The 22,159-nt window shown below is 40.2% G+C and overlaps 1 protein-coding gene across 1 annotated transcript; it reads left to right on the top strand.

The window, feature by feature from the left end:
• The first annotated feature begins 3,126 nt into the window (after positions 1-3,126).
• Positions 3,127-20,865, top strand: mtch2 (mitochondrial carrier homolog 2). The gene is made up of 13 exons (XM_080884622.1): positions 3,127-3,253; positions 4,644-4,728; positions 4,866-4,972; positions 5,203-5,229; positions 9,796-9,852; positions 11,097-11,154; positions 11,233-11,284; positions 11,365-11,424; positions 15,126-15,219; positions 15,460-15,507; positions 15,580-15,647; positions 15,722-15,797; positions 20,193-20,865. Exons 1-13 carry the CDS (start codon positions 3,167-3,169, stop codon positions 20,277-20,279), a joined length of 906 nt encoding a protein of 301 aa, XP_080740748.1. The 5' UTR covers positions 3,127-3,166; the 3' UTR covers positions 20,280-20,865.
• The last annotated feature ends 1,294 nt before the right edge of the window (positions 20,866-22,159 follow it).

The raw sequence follows: 22,159 nt of genomic DNA, 5'->3' as shown, positions 1-22,159 counted from the left end.
AAATCCATGAATCCACATGGTAGGATTTGTAAAGAATTTATTCGTAAATCAGGGTGGAAAATAAGTATTTGGTCACCTCAAACATGGAAAATCTCTGGCCCTCACAGACCTGTAACGTCTTCTGTAAGAAGCTTTTCTGTCCCCCACTCGTTACCTGTATGAATGGCACCTGTTTGAACTCATCATCTGTATAAAAGACACCTGTCCACAGCCTCAAACAGTCAGACTCCAAACTCCGCCATGGCCAAGACCAAAGAGCTTTCGAAGGACACCAGGAAAAGTATTGTAGACCTGCACCAGACTGGGAAGAGTGAATCTACAATAGGCAAGCAGCTTGGTGTGAAAAAAAATCAACTGTGGGAGCAATCATCAGAAAATGGAAGACATACAAGACCACTGATAATCTCCCTCGATCTGGGGCTCCACGCAAGATCTCATCCCGTGGGGTCAAAATGATCATGAGAACGGTGAGCAAAGATCCCAGAACCACACGGGGGGACCTGGTGAATGACCTGCAGAGAGCTGGGACCAAAGTAACAAAGGTCACCATCAGTAACACACTACAACGGCAGGGAATCAAATCCCGCAGTGCCAGACGTGTTCCGCTGCTGAAGCCAGTGCATGTCCAGGCCCGTCTGAAGTTTGCCAGAGAGCACATGGATGATACAGCAGAGGATTGGGAGAATGTCATGTGGTCAGATGAAACCAAAGTAGAACTTTTTGGTATAAACTCAACTCGTCGTGTTTGGAGGAAGAAGAATACTGAGTTGCATCCCAAGAACACCATACCTACTGTGAAGCATGGGGGTGGAAACATCATGCTATGGGGCTGTTTTTCTGCCAAGGGGACAGGACGACTGATCCGTGTTAAGGACAGAATGAATGGGGCCATGTATCGTGAGATTTTGAGCCAAAACCTCCTTCCATCAGTGAGAACTTTGAAGATGAAACGAGGCTGGGTCTTCCAACATGACAATGATCCAAAACACAGCGCCCGGGCAACAAAGGAGTGGCTCCGTAAGAAGCATTTGAAAGTCCTGGAGTGGCCTAGCCAGTCTCCAGACCTCAACCCCATAGAAAATCTGTGGCGGGAGTTGAAAGTCCGTGTTGCTCGGCGACAGCCCCAAAACATCACTGCTCTCGAGAAGATCTGCATGGAGGAATGGGCCAAAATACCAGCTACTGTGTGCAAACCTGGTAAAGACCTATAGTAAACGTTTGACCTCTGTTATTGCCAACAAAGGTTATGTTACAAAGTATTGAGTTGTATTTTTGTTATTGACCAAATACTTATTTTCCACCCTGATTTACCAATAAATTCTTTACAAATCCTACCATGTGGATTCATGGATTTTTTTTTTCACATTCTGTCTCTCACAGTTGAAGTGTACCTCTGGTGCAAATTACTGACCTCTGTCATCATTTTAAGTGGGGGAACTTGCACAATCGGTGGCTGACTAAATACTTTTTTGCCCCACTGTATCTGGACTTTAACCAGAGGTGCTGGTGATTTGGATGAATTTATCCTCAGCACCAGAGGTGACACTTGGTCTTTCTTTCCTGGGGTGGTCCTCATGTGAGCCACTTTTGTCATAGCGCTTGATGGTTTTTGCTACTGCACTTGGGGACACATTCAAAGTTTTAGCAATTTCCAGACTGACTGACCTTCAGTTCTTAAAGTAATGATGGACTGTCATTTCTCTTTACGTAGCTGATTGGTTCTTGCCATAAATATGAATTGTAACAGTTGTCAAATCGGGCTTTGCACCTGTGAAGTGAAAGCCATTTCAGGTGACTACATCATAAAGCTCACCGAGAGAACGCCGAGGGTTTGCAGTTCTGTCAACAAAGCAAAGGGGGGCTACTGTTAGGAATATAAGATATATTTAGAGTTGTTTATCAATGTTTTCTTTGCTACATTCTATATATATCTTACTTCATATATTTGATGTCTTCAGTATGTACCTGTAATGTAGAAAGTAGTAAAAACATTGTATGAGAAGGTGTGTCCAAACTTTTGACTGGTAGTGTATTATAGTGAGTATAAGAAATTCCTTTTTTCTAGCACAAATGGTGAATGCAGAAATGTATATCCAAATGTCCCTGTCCATAGTCAGCTATTGACAAGTGAGTGTGATAAAGAGCAGTCTAGACCCCGTTAATGACCCATAAGTGGACAGACTGTTATTAATACTGTTGAAAAGTATATGATGAGTACATTCATGAGAGATCTCCATGGTTGAAATGTATATCTTATATTCTTTGTATATTTTGTATGTTGTTTAATGCTGTACCCTCGTGATTTTGTTTTCTACTGTCCCAGGCACCCGGGACAGCAAAATGAATTAATGTGTAGCAATTTCCCTTCAGCTCCACATTACAAAATTATTTATGTATGTATTTTTAGGGCCTTTATTTTGATAGCAAAGTTAGGACAGAGCTGGGTAAAAACACACTGGGCTTGGTGTGCTTTTTTTCTACCTCCAGTGGGGGCTTCCCAGTATTTTTTTGAGCCTTCCCACTGCTCTACAAACATGAATTTCACGTTCTCTCATCGTCACCAGCCAGTTTTACACACGTCTATAGAAATTCAAATTCAAATTTTATTTGTCACGTACACAGTCATACACAGTACGAAAAAGGCTATGAATAAGGGGGTTGGGAATCGCATCTGTAACCGGAAGGTCGCCGGTTCGATCCCTGGGCTCTCTGTCCTGGTCGTTGTGTCCTTGGGCGAGACGCTTCACCTACCGCCTACTGGTGTTGGCCAGAGGGGCCGATGGCGCGATATGACAGCCTCGCTTCTGTCAGTCTGCCCCAGGGCAGCTGTGGCTACAACTGTAGCTGCCTCCACCAGTGAATGTGAGAGTGAATGAATAGTGGCATTGTAAAGCGCTTTGGGTGCCTAGAAAAGCGCTATATAAATGCAATCCATTATAACTGCAGCTGTACAAGTATTAACTCTCACTAACCTTTCATAGCAGACGCAACGGACCTGGCCTGCAACACTGGGCTGCCTCAGACTTGAACATGGTCTCAGAACGAAGGACATCGTTGTCATATCTCTTATAAACATTAGATGGCAGTGTTTTTTTCCACGGACGTTATCTGCTCTCAGAAGCAAAACGAAATAGGAGAACTTCCGGTCTCTATCGACGCTCCAAAAATGGCGGATGTTTGTGGTCAAGTGTTATTGGGATCAGGGCTTACTGTGCTCTCCCATCCTTTGATGTACATTAAAGTCCTGATCCAGGTAAGACGTGAGAGTTTGGACAGATTCTGTTACGTTTCCTTCCCGGGCCTGATTCAGACACTCTGTACTTATCGTTGTAAATACTGTAACTCTCGCTAGTATCTTACTAGAAGAGGAAATTGTCATTCATTTTCACAGTGTATTGCCTCGTTTACCAGTAGATTAGTAGGTTTGTAGCACACACAGAGACATTAATAAGTCTTGATAACTATTTATTTGAGAATATAGCAGGAACTGTCCCAGTAATAGGATCAGCCACATGGTTGTCCCGTCTGTTGTCCCTGTGACCTTCTGCTTCCTCGTTGCTGTGCAATAGGCGGAATCCGTGTGTTAATCGAAAGTTAATAATTAACTGCAATGTTACCCTGCTTCATTTATATTCTGTGCGCAGACTGAATAAAAACAATCTGTGTTCTACAGACGTAATTGTACACAGTTCATACATGGCTTATTTTCCAAGAAAGCCAGCGGCGTTAAGTTGTTGAACTGCTAGAGATCACCGCCAGTTAGCTGCCAGCTGATTAGCTCCAACGTAGTGTTTTACACTGATGTCTTCAACACACCGTGTATATTCACAAGTTTGTCATCGGGAGAAATGTATGCTGTTTGCTTCTCAGTTACGAATACTGCTAGCTCGATGCCTTTAGCTCCTGAAAAACATGAAAATAACGAGCACCAGCAGAGCTCCGGGGACGTTTGCTTAAAACCAGAAATAGCTGCATGTAGATCTTAATGACAGAATGAGTCATACGGAGCGACAGTTTTACTAGATGCTAACAGTTGTCTGCCTTGTGTATACCGTGTCCATATTTGTGGCAGTCGGCTAATCATCAACTGTGTGCTAAATATATGAATGCAGCACAGCGCACACACTGGTGCCCTGTCAAACTTATGTGATCTCAGGAAACATAGTTTTGTAAAAGAAAAATAACCAAATAAGTGAATCAAAAGTCAACATCATCAGTAAAAAAATAAAGATTTGTCTGTCTGTCTTCTTGCTATAAAGCATGTGATGTGTTCTGTCTGTCTCCATGGTCTGTCTCTCCACAGCACCATTCAGTACTGGACACAGTCCTTCCTGGCTCTGTGCAAATAATCCAAGTCTGTATGTATTGGTAAAAGGCACCAGAGCAGATATCAAGCTCAGGGCTGTGCGCTATGACCATAATCTCATATCACGGTCTAAGATATTTACCGTTCTGACAACGATATAAATCACAAAAATGTAACATTTTTCTGTAAATTCTGTGAACCTCGGGCAACTCGACTTGCTTTTAGTGTTTCCAGGTGTTTTTGGTGTTTTGCTGTATTTCTCTAGGATACATAAAGTCAATGCTTGCCCCCTCCTATGGTACCCTCTCATTGTTTTTGGTGTTGTGTGTGTTATCAGGTAGGACATGAGCCACTCCGTCCCACCCTGGGTAGGAATTTATTTGGAAGACAAGTCTACCAGCTACCTGGACTGTTTGCTTATGGCAAGTTTGATTCTTGATATTTTTATAAATGGAGTTGGTAATAGTATTACTGTGCTTTGAACGATTGTATGTGGATATTTACCTTTGTAGTTTTACCACTATTTACACTGTGTCCTGCTCTGGACTAAATGTTTCAGCAAAACACATCATTAAGATTGATGGAAGAGCTGGTCTTTTCAAAGGACTTGGTCCGAGGCTTTGTGCAGGCACCATTGGCACACTCGTACACAGCAAAGTTGCACAGGTAAGCTGAATAGATGGGTTTGCCACAGAAAGATGTGATCAAACAGCCAGTTTCTGTCCAGTCTTTTCTTTGAATGTTTTTAGGTGGTCATTTATTTCAATCATTTGTGATGCATACTAATGGCCTTCATAAATGAGCTATGTGTTGGGACTCAGTTTCTTGCCATCTGTGTTGTAAGTGTAACTGAAACTGTTCATTCTGGCAGCTTGATAACCTCTATCCTCTTCCAGAAATGTCAAGAACAAGGCACCCCACAGGTAAGTTTTTGTTTCTGATCTTGTTTGTAGTCACAGTATGATAAGTTCACTGACTCCCCGTAAAATGCAGCAGTTTGGCCCCTTCATCCTTTTCCTGTGCAGCAGCACTTCCTGCATTTCTATGTTAAAATCTGTTGTTCTTTCACTTCTGAGAACGTTAACAGACAATGTGCACTGTATTGCCTGCATCACTTATAGCAGAGCATCTAATACTGTTTTCAGGTTATTTTTGAAAATAAATGTGGTAGAAAAATTTGTAAAATATAGTAAATTTAATAATCGATTGATTATTCCATTGATTAATCGAGTAATCAGATAAGAAATCCTTTTGCCGTATTAATGAGCAATCTGTCAAAAAGACACCACTAAACAAAAACTAAACCCTTTGATTGTATTTACATGTCATATGGTTTTGTTGTTGTTGTTTTTTTAAATAATGCGTTTTCACAAATGCAAAAATATATAAATAATCGATATAAATAATAATAAAGTACAGTGAAAGTCAAATAAAATAAGATCTATACGCAATCTAAACTAACGCGTAAAATATTTACCATAACTGTCATTCTGAAGGCTAACTGACATTAATAAGAAGTTTTTATATTGCTGAAAACAGGCCTTATGATGCTGCAGACATTAATTAATATTAATAATAACTAAGTGTCCAACCTAACAACCAGCAGGTCGGTGGTTCAGAGTTTACTGGCCGATACACATTTTTATTGGCTTGTGAAAAAAGCTTTTATTTTTATTTTTTAAATATGAATGTAATTTAATGAATGCACTATTCAACCGGGCTCGCAAAATCGCCCGTCCGGCTGTCATATAGCATGACGGGCGGGGCTGAGATAGATTTTGGTCCCCCACCGGAGATATCGCTAGCCCCGGGACGTTAATATACCGTGCTACACCCCATGGTTCACCTCTGTTTACTGAAAGTATCGTTTCCATGTAAAAATAGGACAGCTGCCATCAGCCTTCAGCAACATGTATCATTTAACCAGTTTGTTTAAACTTTTATATTTTAAAGGTTTGCTGTCTGTACGAAGGGCAGGTAAAGAGCAGACTGGAAGCTGGAAGCATTACATTTAACTGGTCGTTTCTGCCAGGCTTCCGCATCTTTTTCAGTCTTAATTCCATATTAGTAGTCACTTGATCAAAAGTTTGTCATATACATACAAATATTTGTGACTATTAAGTATGGTTAACGTAAGTTGAACGTGACATGGAACAAATGTGAATGCAGAAAGTCACATTCACATGGGGATGAAGTTAACATGACAGTTATGCAATAAAAGATCAAAAGCCTTGATGTTGTATGTACAACCTGAATGCCATCGTAGACCAGGTGCCTGCAGTTCTATGAGAAGTGATTGACTCAGTGCCAGCTCATGGCAGTGTTTGACTGTCCAAGGATGCAACATAACCACCCTGAAATAGCACCTAACCACTGATAGCCAGAACGCCCAGAGTTGGCATATCACTGCTCACTTTTAGATCTTGATGCTGTTGGGACTTTCTCTCTGAAATGTCCCTCAGTCTTCCTCCGATATTCTGCTTTTGCCTCTGATATCTTTCTTGATATCTTTCTTTAGGTTGGATTTGGCACAGGGGTGGCTGTAGCTCAGGTAGCTCAGGTGGTAGAGCAGGTCACCTACTAATTTGAAGGTTGGTGGTTCGATCCCTGTGTGCTCCAGTCTGCATGCCAAATGTCAGTGGGCAAGATACTAACCTCAAGTTGCTCTCTGATGCATCCAAAGGAGTTTGAATGTTAGAAAGCACTTATGTAGGAAGAGAATACATAATGTATAATTATCTATCTGTCTATATTTAATGTAATTCCTTCTCTTCTAAACATAAGGGCAGTGTTACGGTCTCTCATAAACGGACATCCCTGGTCATCCATAGTCTCTTCTGATAACATCTGCCTCCTTTGTCCATCGTTGTTCTGTGCAGTTGTGGATGTAAAACAGGGCAGTGGGTGTGTAGGCTTCTATGTCCTACAAGGCAGCATGGGAGACGAGACTACAGCCGACCCCCTCCACTAAGTGATGGGATTGATCAGTGGGGGCCAGAAGGAAACAAATTAATCCAGTTGGTATTTTGAAGAAGCAGAAATGCACTATGGATATGCACATCCCATATACTAGGAGTCTATGGGATGTGCATATCTAGTTCATTTATGTCCCCAATGATGCACAGCTGGGGTTAGGTTGGAATACAGCAGCTGAACTATGTAGATAAGTCCTCACATGTCCTTTCCAAGAACCTCTGAACAGGCACATAGGCATGCATATACAGTACCAGTGAAAGGTTTGGACACACCTCCTCATTTAATGGTTTCTCTTTATTTTCACTACTCTCTACGTTGTAGATACATACTGAAGACATCAAATCTATGAAGCAAGATATATGGAATTATATAGCAAGAAAAATCCATAAATCACTAAATGTTTCTTGTTTTTTTTATGCTTTCCCAATCAAAAGTTTGACCACTTGATGGCGCCTACAATATTTTTCATGGTTGGGTCTTAAAAAGGTTTCAAGTAGAGCTTCAACATGCAACAAGAGGAAATGGGAGTAAGACAAAACAACATTTTGAGCATGCAATTTATTGACAACAGCACTGAAACTGAAACAAGCTGTTTTACAGCTGATCAAAGGTTTAGGTCCACATGCCTTTAAAAGGCCAAATCTAAGCAAAAATAAGATAAGATAACCTTTATTAGTCCCACACGTGGGAAATTTGTTTTGTCACAGCAGGAAGTGGACAGTGCAAAAGTTATGAGGCAAAAATTAGAATACATGGATCATATGGATCGCTGTCAGGCAGTCACACTGTTATAATGTTATGATGGCAAAAATGTTTTCCTCTTTTGAACGAGATCAGGTTGCTGAACTGCATAAGCAGGGTGTCTCACAGCACGCCATCGCTGCTGAGGTCAAGTCAAGGTTGAATTCAGAGTATTGATGTGTAAATAATTACATTTGAAAAAGGGGGTAGGAACAGGAAAAGTATAAACTTCATCCTACTCCTTTTCAAACACACACGTTCTGCAGACAGAAATATATATGAAAACTTGATGTTTTTAAGTTCTTTTCTTTTCTCTTTGTTATTTCAGTTAAATTTGCATGTTCAAAATAAAATTCTGTCAGAAAAACAAGCAAAACAAATTTACAATAAAACGTTTGAGGCAGAGCAGAGTCGCTGCGTTGATGTGTGCTGCCTTCAACAAATGCTGCAATGAACTGAATAACTCAAGTAACTCGATTATTTCAAAAATATCCTTGTTGAAAATTCTTTGTCTTGATACTTTGTTTGTGACCCGCTCGTATTCATCACCATGTAAACGTGAGCAGTCCACCCACATCTCTGACAACAAATAGACCTGCCATAGAATCGTATTCAGGAATATAAAGCACAACAACATTAAGCCCATGCAGACCCCAGCTTTTAAACAGACTGATAACACCAGCAGAAGTGACAGTGAAGCTGTCATAGTTTAACATACGTCTGCCCACACACACATACACACTGCGACGAGTCGTTACTCGCTAAAGAAAGAACGTAACTGCCAGCCAGTGACGCAGAAGCAGAGGTGAATCTAAAGGGGGGTGTGGGGTGCACTGTATTTATTTGTAAGGCTTGTGTAACATTTTTCAGATACAAAGTGAAATAACATTATATGATATTAATAAAATTGTGTTAATATTCAAAAATATAAACATTGGTATTTTCAGCATACCAATATAAAAATGTACCTGGGCCAGTAAAACTCTAACCTGTTAGGCTGGAACCTTAATTATTATTATTAATAAGAATAAAACTGCACTTTAGGAACCACAGACTGTTGCATCAAAGCCAAGGCAAGCTTCAGAATAGGCTTGCTTTTCATTATTGCAGCCACCCTGCACTCCTTTAAAGGCTCGCAGGTGCATAACTGACTGATTTGCACTTAAACAGGCAAAGACACGAAGCACATACGCATGAACAAACACCAAACCTCGATCAGGAGATGCAATGCTGTTACAACTCTTTTGCATGCTACGAGTTTAAGAGACCCCCGCCCTAGTAACACAGTAAAGGGTCTATTAAAGGGAGTAAAGGGAATATTATTTATTACCTCTGTTTAACTTACATGCACACCTTATTTTACGATTACTGTACTTGAGATTTTTTTTCAATTTTTGCACTTAGGAAAGTGTTTTCTTCAAAAACGTTAATTTTATTATGACATAAATTCAATGACTGGGTTCAGGGCTTGTTTTGTTTGTTTTGGCAGATTTTGTAATGGAAACCGATGCACGGTTCATTTTTCAAAGACCTGTGTTTTGTTTTTTCATCTTTGGAGTAATCGGTTAAACACATTATTACTAAAATAATCTCCAGATGCAGCGCTACTTTTAACATGCTGGCCTTGGCCCACACTGACCCCACTTAACAAATGAATTGTGTGTTGCTCCTCATCGCTCTCCTCAGGCCATCTGTACACGATTTCTTAATAAGGGTATAAAGTGTCAAAATAATTTTCAGGATGGTGACGCTGAGGTTTCTCTGATTTCCAGATACTGGGAGGGCAGCAGAAGGATAAAGAGAGCTCTCTACAGCAGGTTGTTAACGAGGTAAGACCTATGCAATCCCAAAGCTAAATCACAACACTACACAGCCACACTTGACTTCAGTCAAGTCTGGTCTAAGCACTTTACCTAATAAGGGCAAACAAAATACTGTTATTAAGGAAAAAGAGATAAAGTAAGTATTTTAGTAATACTTTAAGAAACTGAGCACACAGTTAGTCAACACAGTATAATGTAAGACTGGTTATATTTAATTAATAAGCGTAAAGAATACTTCATTTGGCTAAAAGCAGAAGAACTGGGAGCAGCAGAAGCCCAAGGTGTAATTATCAATAGTGAAAAACAGCTGCAGTTACAGTGTGCACATAAAGGCTTGCACATACAGTTTGTCTTAGTCAAGTGTGTTAATGAATGTCTGATACAGACTGATCGTTGTGGCCCTGCCTGTGCTTTGTCAGCCTAACCACAGTGGAAAATGTCTGTAGTGATGGATGTGGGAACAAAGCTCCGGTTTCAAAGATGTTGACAAAATCTCATCAACCTCGTGTGTTGCCTCAGCAACAACTGGAACTGTGGCATCTCCATCCTTCAGTGGAGGCTTGTTTTGAAAAATGCAGCATTTTATTTACAGCTCAAATACAACTCAGGCAATAACAATGTTAATTATACACAGAATGGACACAACTTCAACGTAAAGCACTTGAAGTTGCACACACTAAATGCTGCTAGTCTGATGTTAACCAGCGTTAGCTTGCTAACGCTTTCATACTCGCCACTGAGCAGAATGAAGTTCTGAAGATTACCCAATGCATCACAATCAATTCCAACAAATATGCTTCGGTGACACAACATTGTACAAATGTGAAAACACGTGTTGCAAGTCGCGTGATCAAGGTCAAGTATTAGCCTGAGCTCACTGCTGATTGGTTGTTACCATATTTGTTTCAAACCAAATGATGTGTCGATTATTTACATCAGGAAATATCTTTAAAAAATGATTTCTGCTTTCCTTTTCTAGCTGCGACCACAACAACAAAGGATCACTACAAGTGTACTTTGAAGCTAAATCGTATTGTATTTGAAAACAAAGGCTTTAGACTAAACTGAAAATATAGGTTTCACATAATACAGTTAAGTTGCAATTGAGTACAGATGATATTACATGGAAACTGTTAGTCATGATAATAACAAGCTGCACTTACAGTACTATTGTTATAGTGCTGTTGATGCATTAATAGTACAATTCATCAATACTTGAACTTTAGTGACTTGTTGTGTGTTTTCAACAGACAACCAGGGAGATGGTTGCCCGCTCCTGTGCCACCATCGTCACACATCCCTTCCATGGTACAGCGTGGTTCAGCACAGTATAATGCCTGCATGCCTTTAGGAAGTCTGAAATGTTTCTCTTGACTTGTTTTTCAGTGATCACTTTGCGATGTATGGTGCAGTTCATTGGAAGAGAAACCAAATATAGGTAATTTCAGTATTTTAGTTGTGACACTAAATGAGAAGAGCCATGAGATTTATTAAGCGTTTACAAAATTGTGTTCTCAGTGGGGTGTTTGATTCCATCATCACAGTCTACAGAGAAGAAGGCATTCTGGGCTTCTTTGCGTAAGTGTGACACTATTTGTCTTTAGGACAACAGACACTTGTGTTGGACATTAAGTGGATGACTTGGGCAATAAGAGAAAAAGATTGTTGCAGAAGTAGAAACTAAAGAAGCTTCCTTCAGTGTGTCGTCAAAGAGGGAGTTGCCGAAACTGTTTTATTAGTAATTTAGTAATATTATTATCTCCTTTTTTTTTTTATAACAATGACAGAAAAATCTAAATCTTGTCTTGCTGGCAATAAATTGTTATTTTTGGTAGTAAAATGTTTGTGACAGGATTGTATCTCCATATACACCTCTGTCTCTCTCAGCCATGATTCGGGATGCCAGGGGAAGTGCTATGTGAATAACATTATGCTGTACATTGTTCTTTGTCCTGTAGATGATGATTTTCATTTCTTTTACACATTTGAGTAGTGTATGTATGACAAACTGAAAAGTTATATATATTCTAGTTTTTCAGGTTTTAGTCACAGTTCTTTTCGGACGTCTGTACACACAGAATTCCCCAATAACACAAATTGACTTTCACATTTGTTGCTTTTTAAAGCTCTAGTCTGGAGTATTTTAGGTTGTCTGAAAATGCAGTGAAAAGAGCTTTTTCCACATTAAGGCACCTGGCACATGCATGGATTGCTTAGATGACAGTTAATACTGATTTTCCCTCCTCTTAGTAAATCCAGTAATAACTCGCCCACAGTACTGTCAACATTCTGTAGTGTAGATGTCGACAGTCTTTAGGGACTTGTAGACGTGTGAACCTGGTTGAGTTGAAGGAGCAAACCACGCCAAGCTTACTTTCAATAACTAGAACCAAACAGGTTCAGTTTTCATGTCCTGAATAAAATAAAATTAGACAAAAATAGACGACATTGCTGTAGAAGGTGAGATTTCCAGTAGGTATGCACTCTTATGCCGGGCAGGTGCAGACTGAAAATGACCTATTTCAGATGTGAATCCCTATTTTTGAATTCTTATTATTGTTTGGTAGTTGGAATGTGTTGAGTAGATCTGACGTTGCACAATAATATTATTAATAATAACCGTGTGAAGGTTTGAGTGGAAAACTGATTTAGAAATTTGCTGTCAGAGAGACGAGTCAGTGTTTGGGGAAGCTGGTTTGGCCACATGTTGAGTTATTCCTTTCAGATACATCCTGTCCGGTCTGTCACAGACATGCTGAGAGCTTGTGTCGTCCTTGACAGCTTTGTTAATCAGTATCCTGTAGCTTCAGCTGTTGCCTCTGTGTCTGTCGCTGCCTGCCTGGACAACCTCGAAACTGTTTACAGCCATATTTTTTGCATGGTTTTGATGGTCAGTGTAATGGCTGTATTTATTTCTTAAAAGTTCTCTCTTTCTCTTATGTTGAAAATACTGCGACAGCATTGCTGTTAGCAACACACCCAGGGTGTGGTTCCGCCGTCCGCGTGTTTATTTTCCACATAAACCTTTTCACAATAAAAATAAATGTGAAATAATGAAAATATACATCATCCTCCAACATCAAGTTTTAGAATATGCATCAAACAAATTCCTGTTTTTTCTTTGAGGTAATTATAAATGGTGCTATAGTCCCCGTGTGGATGCGGGCACAGAGAACAACCATGGCCAGTAAAACTGAGGCAGAAGCAGGCGGCTCAAACAGACCAGTCAAAACAAACTGAGGACCTTATTCCTAGACGAGGGGCTCCCTCTGTAGCATGGACAGGGTCTGGCTATGAAATAATTTGCATAGTACGGTTTTCTGGTCCGTCTGACATGGACCAGAAAACTCTTCTACCACCTACGCAAGAATCACGTGAAGGAGTACGGAGCGAGTTCATGGATGAAAAACAACAAAGATCCATCAGGTGCTCCATCAGACCTTTGCTTGCCTTCTAGCTGGTGTTCGGCACTGCAGTGAATCTTGCACCAAGTCTCAGGAGAACTTGGTTCACGGGCAATTCTCTCTTTCTTCTTTCTTCATTGATCATAATAAAAAAACAAAACCGTTTGCATATTAACGTCTTGAGATGAAAGATCGCCGTTATGATCAGACAATTGGCATTCAGACTTTAACCATACATTTATATAGTGGTTTATTCTATAGCCTTTTTTTGTTATATATTTTTTTAATCTGAAAAAATATTGCTCTCATAAATATACATAAATTACTTGTATGTAAGTGCATCTTCCAACAATTGTTGCATTGATGCACCTTGAGCCTCATTTCCTGAAGTCGGGGCTCCCAACATATGCACTGAAATGCTCATTCATTCTTGATATTGTTGCAGTTACTTATTAGCAGATCATCAGTTGTCACAGTGCTAGAACTTGAAATCCAATTGAATCAAAACAGATCCCCTGGAAAATACTGGATCCCATATTTGATACAATATGAAATATTTCCTGTTATTCAGATTTGATCCTTGCTGGCTGCTTAAATCCTTCCTAAAGTGTTCTGGACATTAACTACTTCATCTGTTCAGTAAGTGGGAGAGTTGTGTGACATCCTGTTTGCAGCGGTGCTGTGTGAGGTTGTGTAGCAGCTGAAGGAGTCAAAGGCAGCACTGGATAAAGTTTCACAGGACTATTCAGCTCAGTATTGATTTGTATTACATGAATCTATCGACTATTCTATCGATTAATTGGCTAAGAAACATTTTTGTCTTATCAACGAGCGATAGTAAATGATCAAGCACAGGTTTCACAGTGAATTTCTCGTTGGTTTTCATTTTAGAAACTGCAGTGTTTTTGTTTCATCTGTAATCGGTTTCAGTGGCTCCTTTAAAGGCTGATGTGGTGAAGCAAACATTAGCATTCTGAAGTTTGCCTTGTGCTTTGACGTAAAGTTATTGTGCTGCTGAAAACAAGATTTTATGATTAATTAATATTAACGATAATTGGGTGTACGACCTAACAACCTTCAGGTCAGTGGCTCTGAGTTTACTGGCTTGTGAAAGACGCTTTAATTTTACATAATGCCACCTGTACTCGCTTTCATTTAAAATAGGAAGGTTGGTGTCAACATTCAGAAAGTTGTACAACTGAAACTAAGCTAACAGTTCATCTGCGTGTTTTTGTGCAACTTCTGGAGGCTACAGTCGATTTTTCGCTGTGTGAAACAAACGGCGCTGAATGAAGCAGCTACACATATTCTTTGTTTTTATCACGTCAGAGTTTGCTGATCAGGACTCTGATTACACAAACAACGCTGCTTTTTTGAATATGTGAAACCCGTTCTCTTCAGCTGAGCTCTTTGCTCCTCGCAGTGTGTAAAACAGACTCCAGCTCTTTGTTAGACTGTGCCAGCGTCGTCATCATCACTGCTGCTGTTGTGGTATCAGTGTGTGTCGGGCATTATTCACACACTGCTAATCAATACGTTTGTATTGAGTCTGTTTTTAGTTGTAAATGTGGCTGAAATGCTCGTGTTCGAGTTTCCATGGTAACAGTGGCGCTGCAGAGGGGTCCCTTAACGACGCATCGAAGCAAAGAACTTTTTGTAGTCGAATTATTCGAAATACTCAGTGAATTGTTGCAGCACCATATCTGAGTATCTCTTGTTTTTCTTCAGGCCAAAGAGTGAGTTAAGCTAACATCATTGCAGCCAGTGTTAGGCTTCAGTCTCCAAACAACCCAGTGTTTGATCATAGTATCTCTACTTTTTCTCTTTTATCTAAGGCGTGTGTATCTTTATTTGTTTGTGTTTCCTTTTTCTTAGTGGTTTGATTCCTCGCCTGCTGGGTGATGTCCTTTCTCTGTGGATTTGTAACCTGCTGGCTCACCTCATCAATACATATGCCATTGATGACTCGGTATACTATGTCCTCCAGTTAGGGGCTTCTGTAATCTAAATACCTTTTTCCTAAATACCTGAAATTCAAGTTTGTGCATGCAAAAACGCAACAGCCATCTTTTGTTTGTTAGATTTTTTTCATTGTATGTTTAGGTAACTACTTTTTTGTATCGCACTGACATAGATCTTGAGGGTTTTTGTCAAGCAGTCTTAAATTGAGGCTCTAACACAGACTAATAGTGACTCTTCTTCTGAACAGATGAGTCACACAGGAGAAATCAAGAACTGCTCTCAGGCGATGACAGGGGTGAGTGTAACAGACAGTGTCAGTGCAGCTGTTTGTGGCTCAGTCTCATGCTGTTCATGCTCTTTCTTGCAGTTCTTTGCCAGCATGCTCACCTATCCTTTTGTTTTGGTGTCAAACATAATGGCTGTCAATAACTGTGGGTAAGTTAGCTCGTCATGTTCTGCTGTCAAACTTGCTAAATTCAAGCAGACTCATATTATAACTTTCTCATTAGGCTTGCTGGAGGCAGAGATCCCTATGCGTCAGTATATCCCACCTGGGTGGACTGCTGGATGCATCTTAGCAGAGAGGCAAGTATATAACTAATCCAGCTCCTTTCAAACATTTGCTCAGTAGTAACGATTCACAAAGATGGGTTGAACCAAACAGGCTGGCAACCTTCTCAGCTGCTGTGCATACACCACTGTACTTTCTGTGTCAACGAGGCACCGAAAGTTTGGTTCATCCTGATGGGCTTTGAGGTAAAGGTCATTTTGCAGTGTTACAATTTCCACCCGTCCAGCATCCAAGCTGAGCATCGCACTGAGCAATGCACGTTGTTTCCACGTTCATGAAAGGTTTGGAAATGAACATCACACTTGGCTTAAACTGATCAAGGTCCCAAAACCTGTTCTCAAAGTCTTGTCCAAGCCTGTTTATGACTTAAGAGTACTTTTCTGCAACTTTGTCAAAAGTCTCAGATGCAGAAGGCATTATCTTTTCAGCACAGAGAGGAAGTGGAGCACCTTTTTTCTCTGTAAATGCACAGAGAAAAATGTCCCTCTGGGCTTTAAATGCATTTAAAGCACTTATGTCAGCAACAGTCTTACCTTTGCCTTGCAGCTTTCAGTTTCCCAGTAATGTCCTTTAAAATGAAAGGTCAAGTGTCCACTCGGTGTACCCCAGCATAAAGTTTAGGAACTCCGTGTCACCTTTTCAGTGAGGGATGAATCCTGTATGTTGGCTGATCATAGCAGGGGCCCTGTCGGTGGTCACTGATACCAGCTTTTCCACCGGTACCTTTTTCTTCACAGCGTTATAGATGTCAACTCCTCATAGACCTCATAGTTGTCTTTGGTGACAGTAGTGTCAGAAGTTCTTCTTTTGTGGAGAAATCGTCAAATACCATCCAGATGAAGACCATCAGCTGTGCTGCTGCTGTCCACAGACTGTTACACTGGATGCTAAACCACCTGCACTTTGCCTGATCCCAGTCCAGCTGATCAGCCAAGTTCCCGGACATAGCCGACACTCTTCTAACTATTGTAGTTGCCCCCAGTTGGACATTGGAGAGAATGGAGATTACATCAGTTCCATATTTCTCCTCTTTAAGCACAGTCTTTGCAATTATCATGATTGCTTCTTTGAAAACCTTCTCGTCTAAAAATGCCTTCTTTTTCTTAATTAAGAAATGTGTAGCTCTAAATGAGGCTTTTTGGGAGTTTTCCACAGTTCTCATGAAAAAAGACTGCTGTTTGCTCAAACCTGCCTTTAACTCGCGGGCTGTTTCTGCCCATCGGGTAGTTAGCATGGCAGCTTGTGTGACACGTTCAGAAACGTCTCTCCACATTGTGCCGCTTTGCCGTTGCCACATGAATCGTTCACAGTAGTGAAAACTCTTCCTGTAATTCACTGTGAAATTGATGTTTTCTTTTTCTTTCTTCCTTCTTCTTTACACTTTTTTTTACTTATGTGTTTATACACCACCTGCATTTAATTATTACTAATTTCTGTTTCTTCCGAAACGTGTCTTTTGTCCTGTCTTCTTCCCCTCACCCCCAACCAACAGATGGCTGCCACTCCCTGAGCCTGGTTCTGCCAGAGCATATTTATATATGTATAAATATCTGAGTTCAGTTGAATTCAATAGCACACTTTTTATTATCCTCTTGATGTTATGAAGTGTGCCTATTCAACAATGCACTTACTGGAATGGACCATGGTGCAGTATACACTAGAGATGGACCGATCCGATATTACGTATCGGTATCGGTCCGATACTGACCTAAATTACTGGATCGGATATCGGAGAAAAATAAAAAAATGTAATCCGATCCATTAAATATCACAAAAGCACCTCACAAAACTTGCAACACGCCGTAACTCGCCTCAGAACGTTAGCACGTCGGAGCAGTATGCATCACGTGATAGAGCGGCTGTGGCATGCGGGACCTGTCGGTGGTCTGGATAGCATGTGGAGCTTCGCTAGCAACCCGGCATTTCATCTCCGACAAAGTTATCCCGAGAGAAGTAAAGCAAGTGTGTAAGTCCATCTCTGAATGTAAAGCATTCCTCCGTTAAGCTTAACAAACGACTGCCTCTTCTGGCTGCTACTTCAATCATGAAACTGCTTAACGATCAGCTGATCAGCTTTTCTGTCACGAGTCCGTCTCTCTTGTTTGCTTTTGGCCCACTTTGCACCAGAAAGAGGAAACCAGCGGCTGAACAACAGCAGCACGTTTAAGCTTGATCAGCTGTTGTTAGAATTTATTTAATATTACTTTCTACTCGAGGATCTTTTTCTACATAGCTGACGCTGGTAACTGTGCAGGGGCGGAGCTAGCAAAGTTTAGCCAGGGGGGCCGATAGGGCATTAACAGGGAAAAGGGGGCACAAAGACATACTTTTCTTTCTTATTCTCATTTAAAATGTCGAGCTTTTAATAAATAATTATCTGACACCCAAAGTTTTAATTTGATGTAAAATGAATAGAAGTCAATTACTGTATATAGTGACTATTAAGTCTAATATATATACCCTAGTAAGCTATAGTACTTTTTCCTTTGGGAAGGTACCATCTGTGCAGTCTGCAATTTTGTTGAAGAAAGATGTTGAATCTATTTAATATTTCTTGAAAAATAATTGATTTCTGTGCATTTTTTTTCACACTGCATCAAATTAAGGTTGATTACGTCGATTAAGCATCATGAGGTGGAGCGTGAGGGGTGGTTCCCTATTTTTTATTTATTTATTTTTGTTGTTGCTGGGAGTTGGAACCCTATTAGTTAGGTTGCTTAATATTTACGCTAAGTACTCTTTAAAATACCAGAATAGGGAGGATGGTGTAGGCTTAAGTTTATTAGATTGATCAGTATTGCTGAACTATGAAACATTTTTTTTGCATACAGGTATAACAGAATAGCTTTAGTGTAGTTGTTGTTTTAAACTTGAGTATGAACTTATACAAAATGCAGCAAGATATTAAAAAACAGTTTTGTTGATTAAAAAACACTATATCGGATTCATATCGGTATCGGCAGATATCCAAATTTATGATATCGGTATCGGACATAAAAAAGTGGTATCGGTCCATCTCTAGTAGTTACCACTGTTGCCGCACAGCAACAAGGTCCTGAGTTCGGCTGCAGCATCTCACCGGGGCCTTTCTGTGCGGATCTGCATGGACGTCATTCAAACATTATACGGGCCACAAGAATTTGCACTTTTATTGACTAAAGCCATATTTTGATATGTTTTATGTTTTTTTTCCACAAGAGCAGTTTAAGTTTGATGAAAAATTAGATTTTTCATGGAATTTTCCCACCACTGCACGATCATGTGACCTGCTCTAAAAACAGTTTGGAAAATATGTCTTTTTTTCCCACCCAAACCTTTTGTCTACATGTATAATATATACTTTAAAATGTAGCTGTTGTTGCCCTCTTTCATCCAGTGTAATTCCTCTTGAGCTGGGATTTATGGTTCTCTCACAAATGCTATCAAAGCACAGACTCCTCCCTGTCCCTCTCCTATATGCATCCACTATTTTAAATTGGAGTCCTAACACTTTATCTCCCCACTAGGCCATTGTGGCTCAAGAGTTGGGCGTTCGCCTTGTAATCAGAAGGTTGCCGGTTCGAGCCCCGGCTTGGACAGTCTCGGTCGTTGTGTCCTTGGGCAAGACACTTCACCCGTTGCCTACTGGTGGTGGTCAGAGGGCCCGGTGGCGCCAGTGTCCGGCAGCCTCGCCTCTGTCAGTGCCCCAGGGTGGCTGTGGCTACAATGTAGCTGCCATCACCAGTGTGTGAATGGGTGGATGACTGGATGTGTAAAGCGCTTTGGGGTCCTTAGGGACTAGTAAAGCCTTATACAAATACAGGCCATTTACCACTAACATGTAGTCTTTAAATAAAACCTACATAACAGTTAAGGATTAAAAATATTTTTTTTCTGCTCATTTGATGCCAGTTCCCTTCTTTGTCACAGACACACAACAGATATTTTGCAAATGTTCTGTTTCTATTTGAGATTCTTGAATTTAGACATTTAAAACACATAATTTCACTCTTCAAGTAATTTCAAGAATAAAGGCTTTCAGATTTGTTTGTGGCCAAATTTTCTTTTGTCATTAGTCAACTTTTTAATGCACATTTAACTTCTACAACTACTTTCCAAGAAAGGTGAGAAAAACAGCACCTTTGTTCTGAAGTACTACCGACTGATTTGCAATCACGATGCCAGGGTAGTGAGTCAGTCACGTGACTGAAAACTATGGATTGTTTGATGACAACTGACCCAGCAGCATCACCCAGAATTTCTTCAGAAATGTTCTTTTCTAGTTCTGTCTTTCGGTCATGCATTATGTATGTTTTATTCTTGTACAGCACTTTGGTCAACGCTCCTGTTGTAATTAAATGTGCTATGTAAATAATTAAACTATGTGTAAACTGACTATTACTAACACTTCCTACCTCTTTTCATTACAGGGCAACATGAGCAGAGGCAACAGTTTATTTTTCCGAAAGCTTCCAGCAGGAAAGACATACGCAGTCGACCAGAAGAGATTTTTCTAAAGCTTCAGGAGCGCTGAAATGAACATAGTTGTGATAATAAAACAAAAATCCAATATTGCCTGATTTGGGAATTGGACAGTCAGCTTTTTGTATGCATTCGTTTGCCCTGAATTAGTTTTTTTTCCTTAACAGCTTGCCAGCTTAGGAACTGAACAGTTTTAGTTAACTGCAGAAAGATTGTTTAAATGAAATGACAAAAATATTAAAGGGCAGAGCTGTAAGACAGTGACATGTTTTTAAAATATGAACTGCCTTTCTACTTCCACATTTACAAAAACTAAAGCTGGCATAATGATTATGTGATTTTTTCCCTTCATGTTTTCTTTTTTGTTTTTTATGCATTTGGTAATGTCTAAGATTTGCCACGTTAATGATCATATGGGATCTCTTTTCATCTGGTATTGTATTGATGTAATTATTCTGAAGGTGACCTCTGAGTGCATGTGTAAAGATAATTGGGGGTGAGGACAAGTGGTGGTGGTGTTTCTGAAGTATACAGTGAGACATGTGTAGAGCGGTCTGGGTGGACTCTGAAAAATGAAAGTACTTTAGCTCCTGATTGACCCAAATAAAAGGAAAAAATGTCTTTCCTGTAAAAGGTTTTTGGGAAGTATGTTATGTGAAGTGGTACAAGTGTACAGATGTTTCATTTTTAACATAGTGTGGCACTTATATGTGCAGAGCCATTGGCACATGCAGTTGAGAGGCAGTTGGGGGGGCACTGACTCCTCTGGTTGTTGAATGACAGTCAGTTTGTTCAGAATCTTAAATGTTCCTGCTGCTGCACTCTTCTGAACAGAGATATCTGATGATGTGCCTGTAATCTGCTGGTGCCAAGTATAAAACTGTCTGTCTGGAAGTCCCTCAGGATCTAAGACTTTTGGGACCTTCTCGACTACCTTCGTCTTGGGAACTTCTAATCGACCTCCTAGGACCTGGCGTCCATATATGTGGACGTCATATTTTGGGTTGTCTAGACCAAAATACAAAATCTTGCTCTATAAGGGCCTGACATCCACTTACGAGGACATTATACTGTAACTGTTCTATCAAATTTAAAGCAAGTCTCATTTTTCTCCGAAACAAAAATCAGGTAAAAAAAAATTTTTTTTAAAAATCACGTAATTCTTTGTTTTTACATTCATCAGGTTCCAATCAGCCCAAATAGCAAAATAGAAATTGAAAATGCATACCATGAAAGAGTTTGGGTCTTAGTAGGTTAATATGCAGCACCAATGTTCCTCTATACAATTTCAGTGGAACCCCGACTTACGAATACCCCGTTTCACGAAAAAGTCAAGTTACAAAGGCACTGAACGGCAACATTTTTGACCGTGTTGCAGCAAAATGCCCAAGTAACGAAATCCGCTGGCTCTGATTGGCTGAGCCTACAATGCCCACAATTCCTTCCGAATCATGTGACAACCCCTTGGCTTCTGTACTTGAGCTTCGCTGTTCCACTTGAACGACGTTTTGTTGTTCTAGTTAGCAATTAGCCTATAGCCTGTCGTTCAGCATCGCCTCAGTCAAAAGGCGCGATGGGTGCTTCGACTTAGGAAAACTTTCGACTTACGAAAGACCCTCGGGAACGAATTAATTTCGTAAGTCGGGGTTCCACTGTAATTTTCTCAAGGGACTGCGTGAGAAACTGTGGCCATGTCCACATGCACACAGGTATTTTGGTAAATGTAGATACAAACATTTATATCCACATGTAAACGGAGTTTTGGATTAAAAATGAGGTGCTTCAATTGATGGAGAAGGAGCTGCCAGGGTAAAGATGTTCGAAAACACTATCCTGTGTTTAGACGTGGACAGGGAAAACTAAGATTTTGCCACACAATGTCAAAAGTGTGCACATTTACTTGTTTTGGTCAATT

The sequence above is a fragment of the Rhamphochromis sp. 'chilingali' genome (assembly GCF_963969265.1).
Source record: "Rhamphochromis sp. 'chilingali' genome assembly, chromosome: 6".
Taxonomy (NCBI): Eukaryota; Metazoa; Chordata; class Actinopteri; order Cichliformes; family Cichlidae; genus Rhamphochromis; species Rhamphochromis sp. 'chilingali'.
This window is presented reverse-complemented; position numbering and strand designations above follow the sequence as displayed.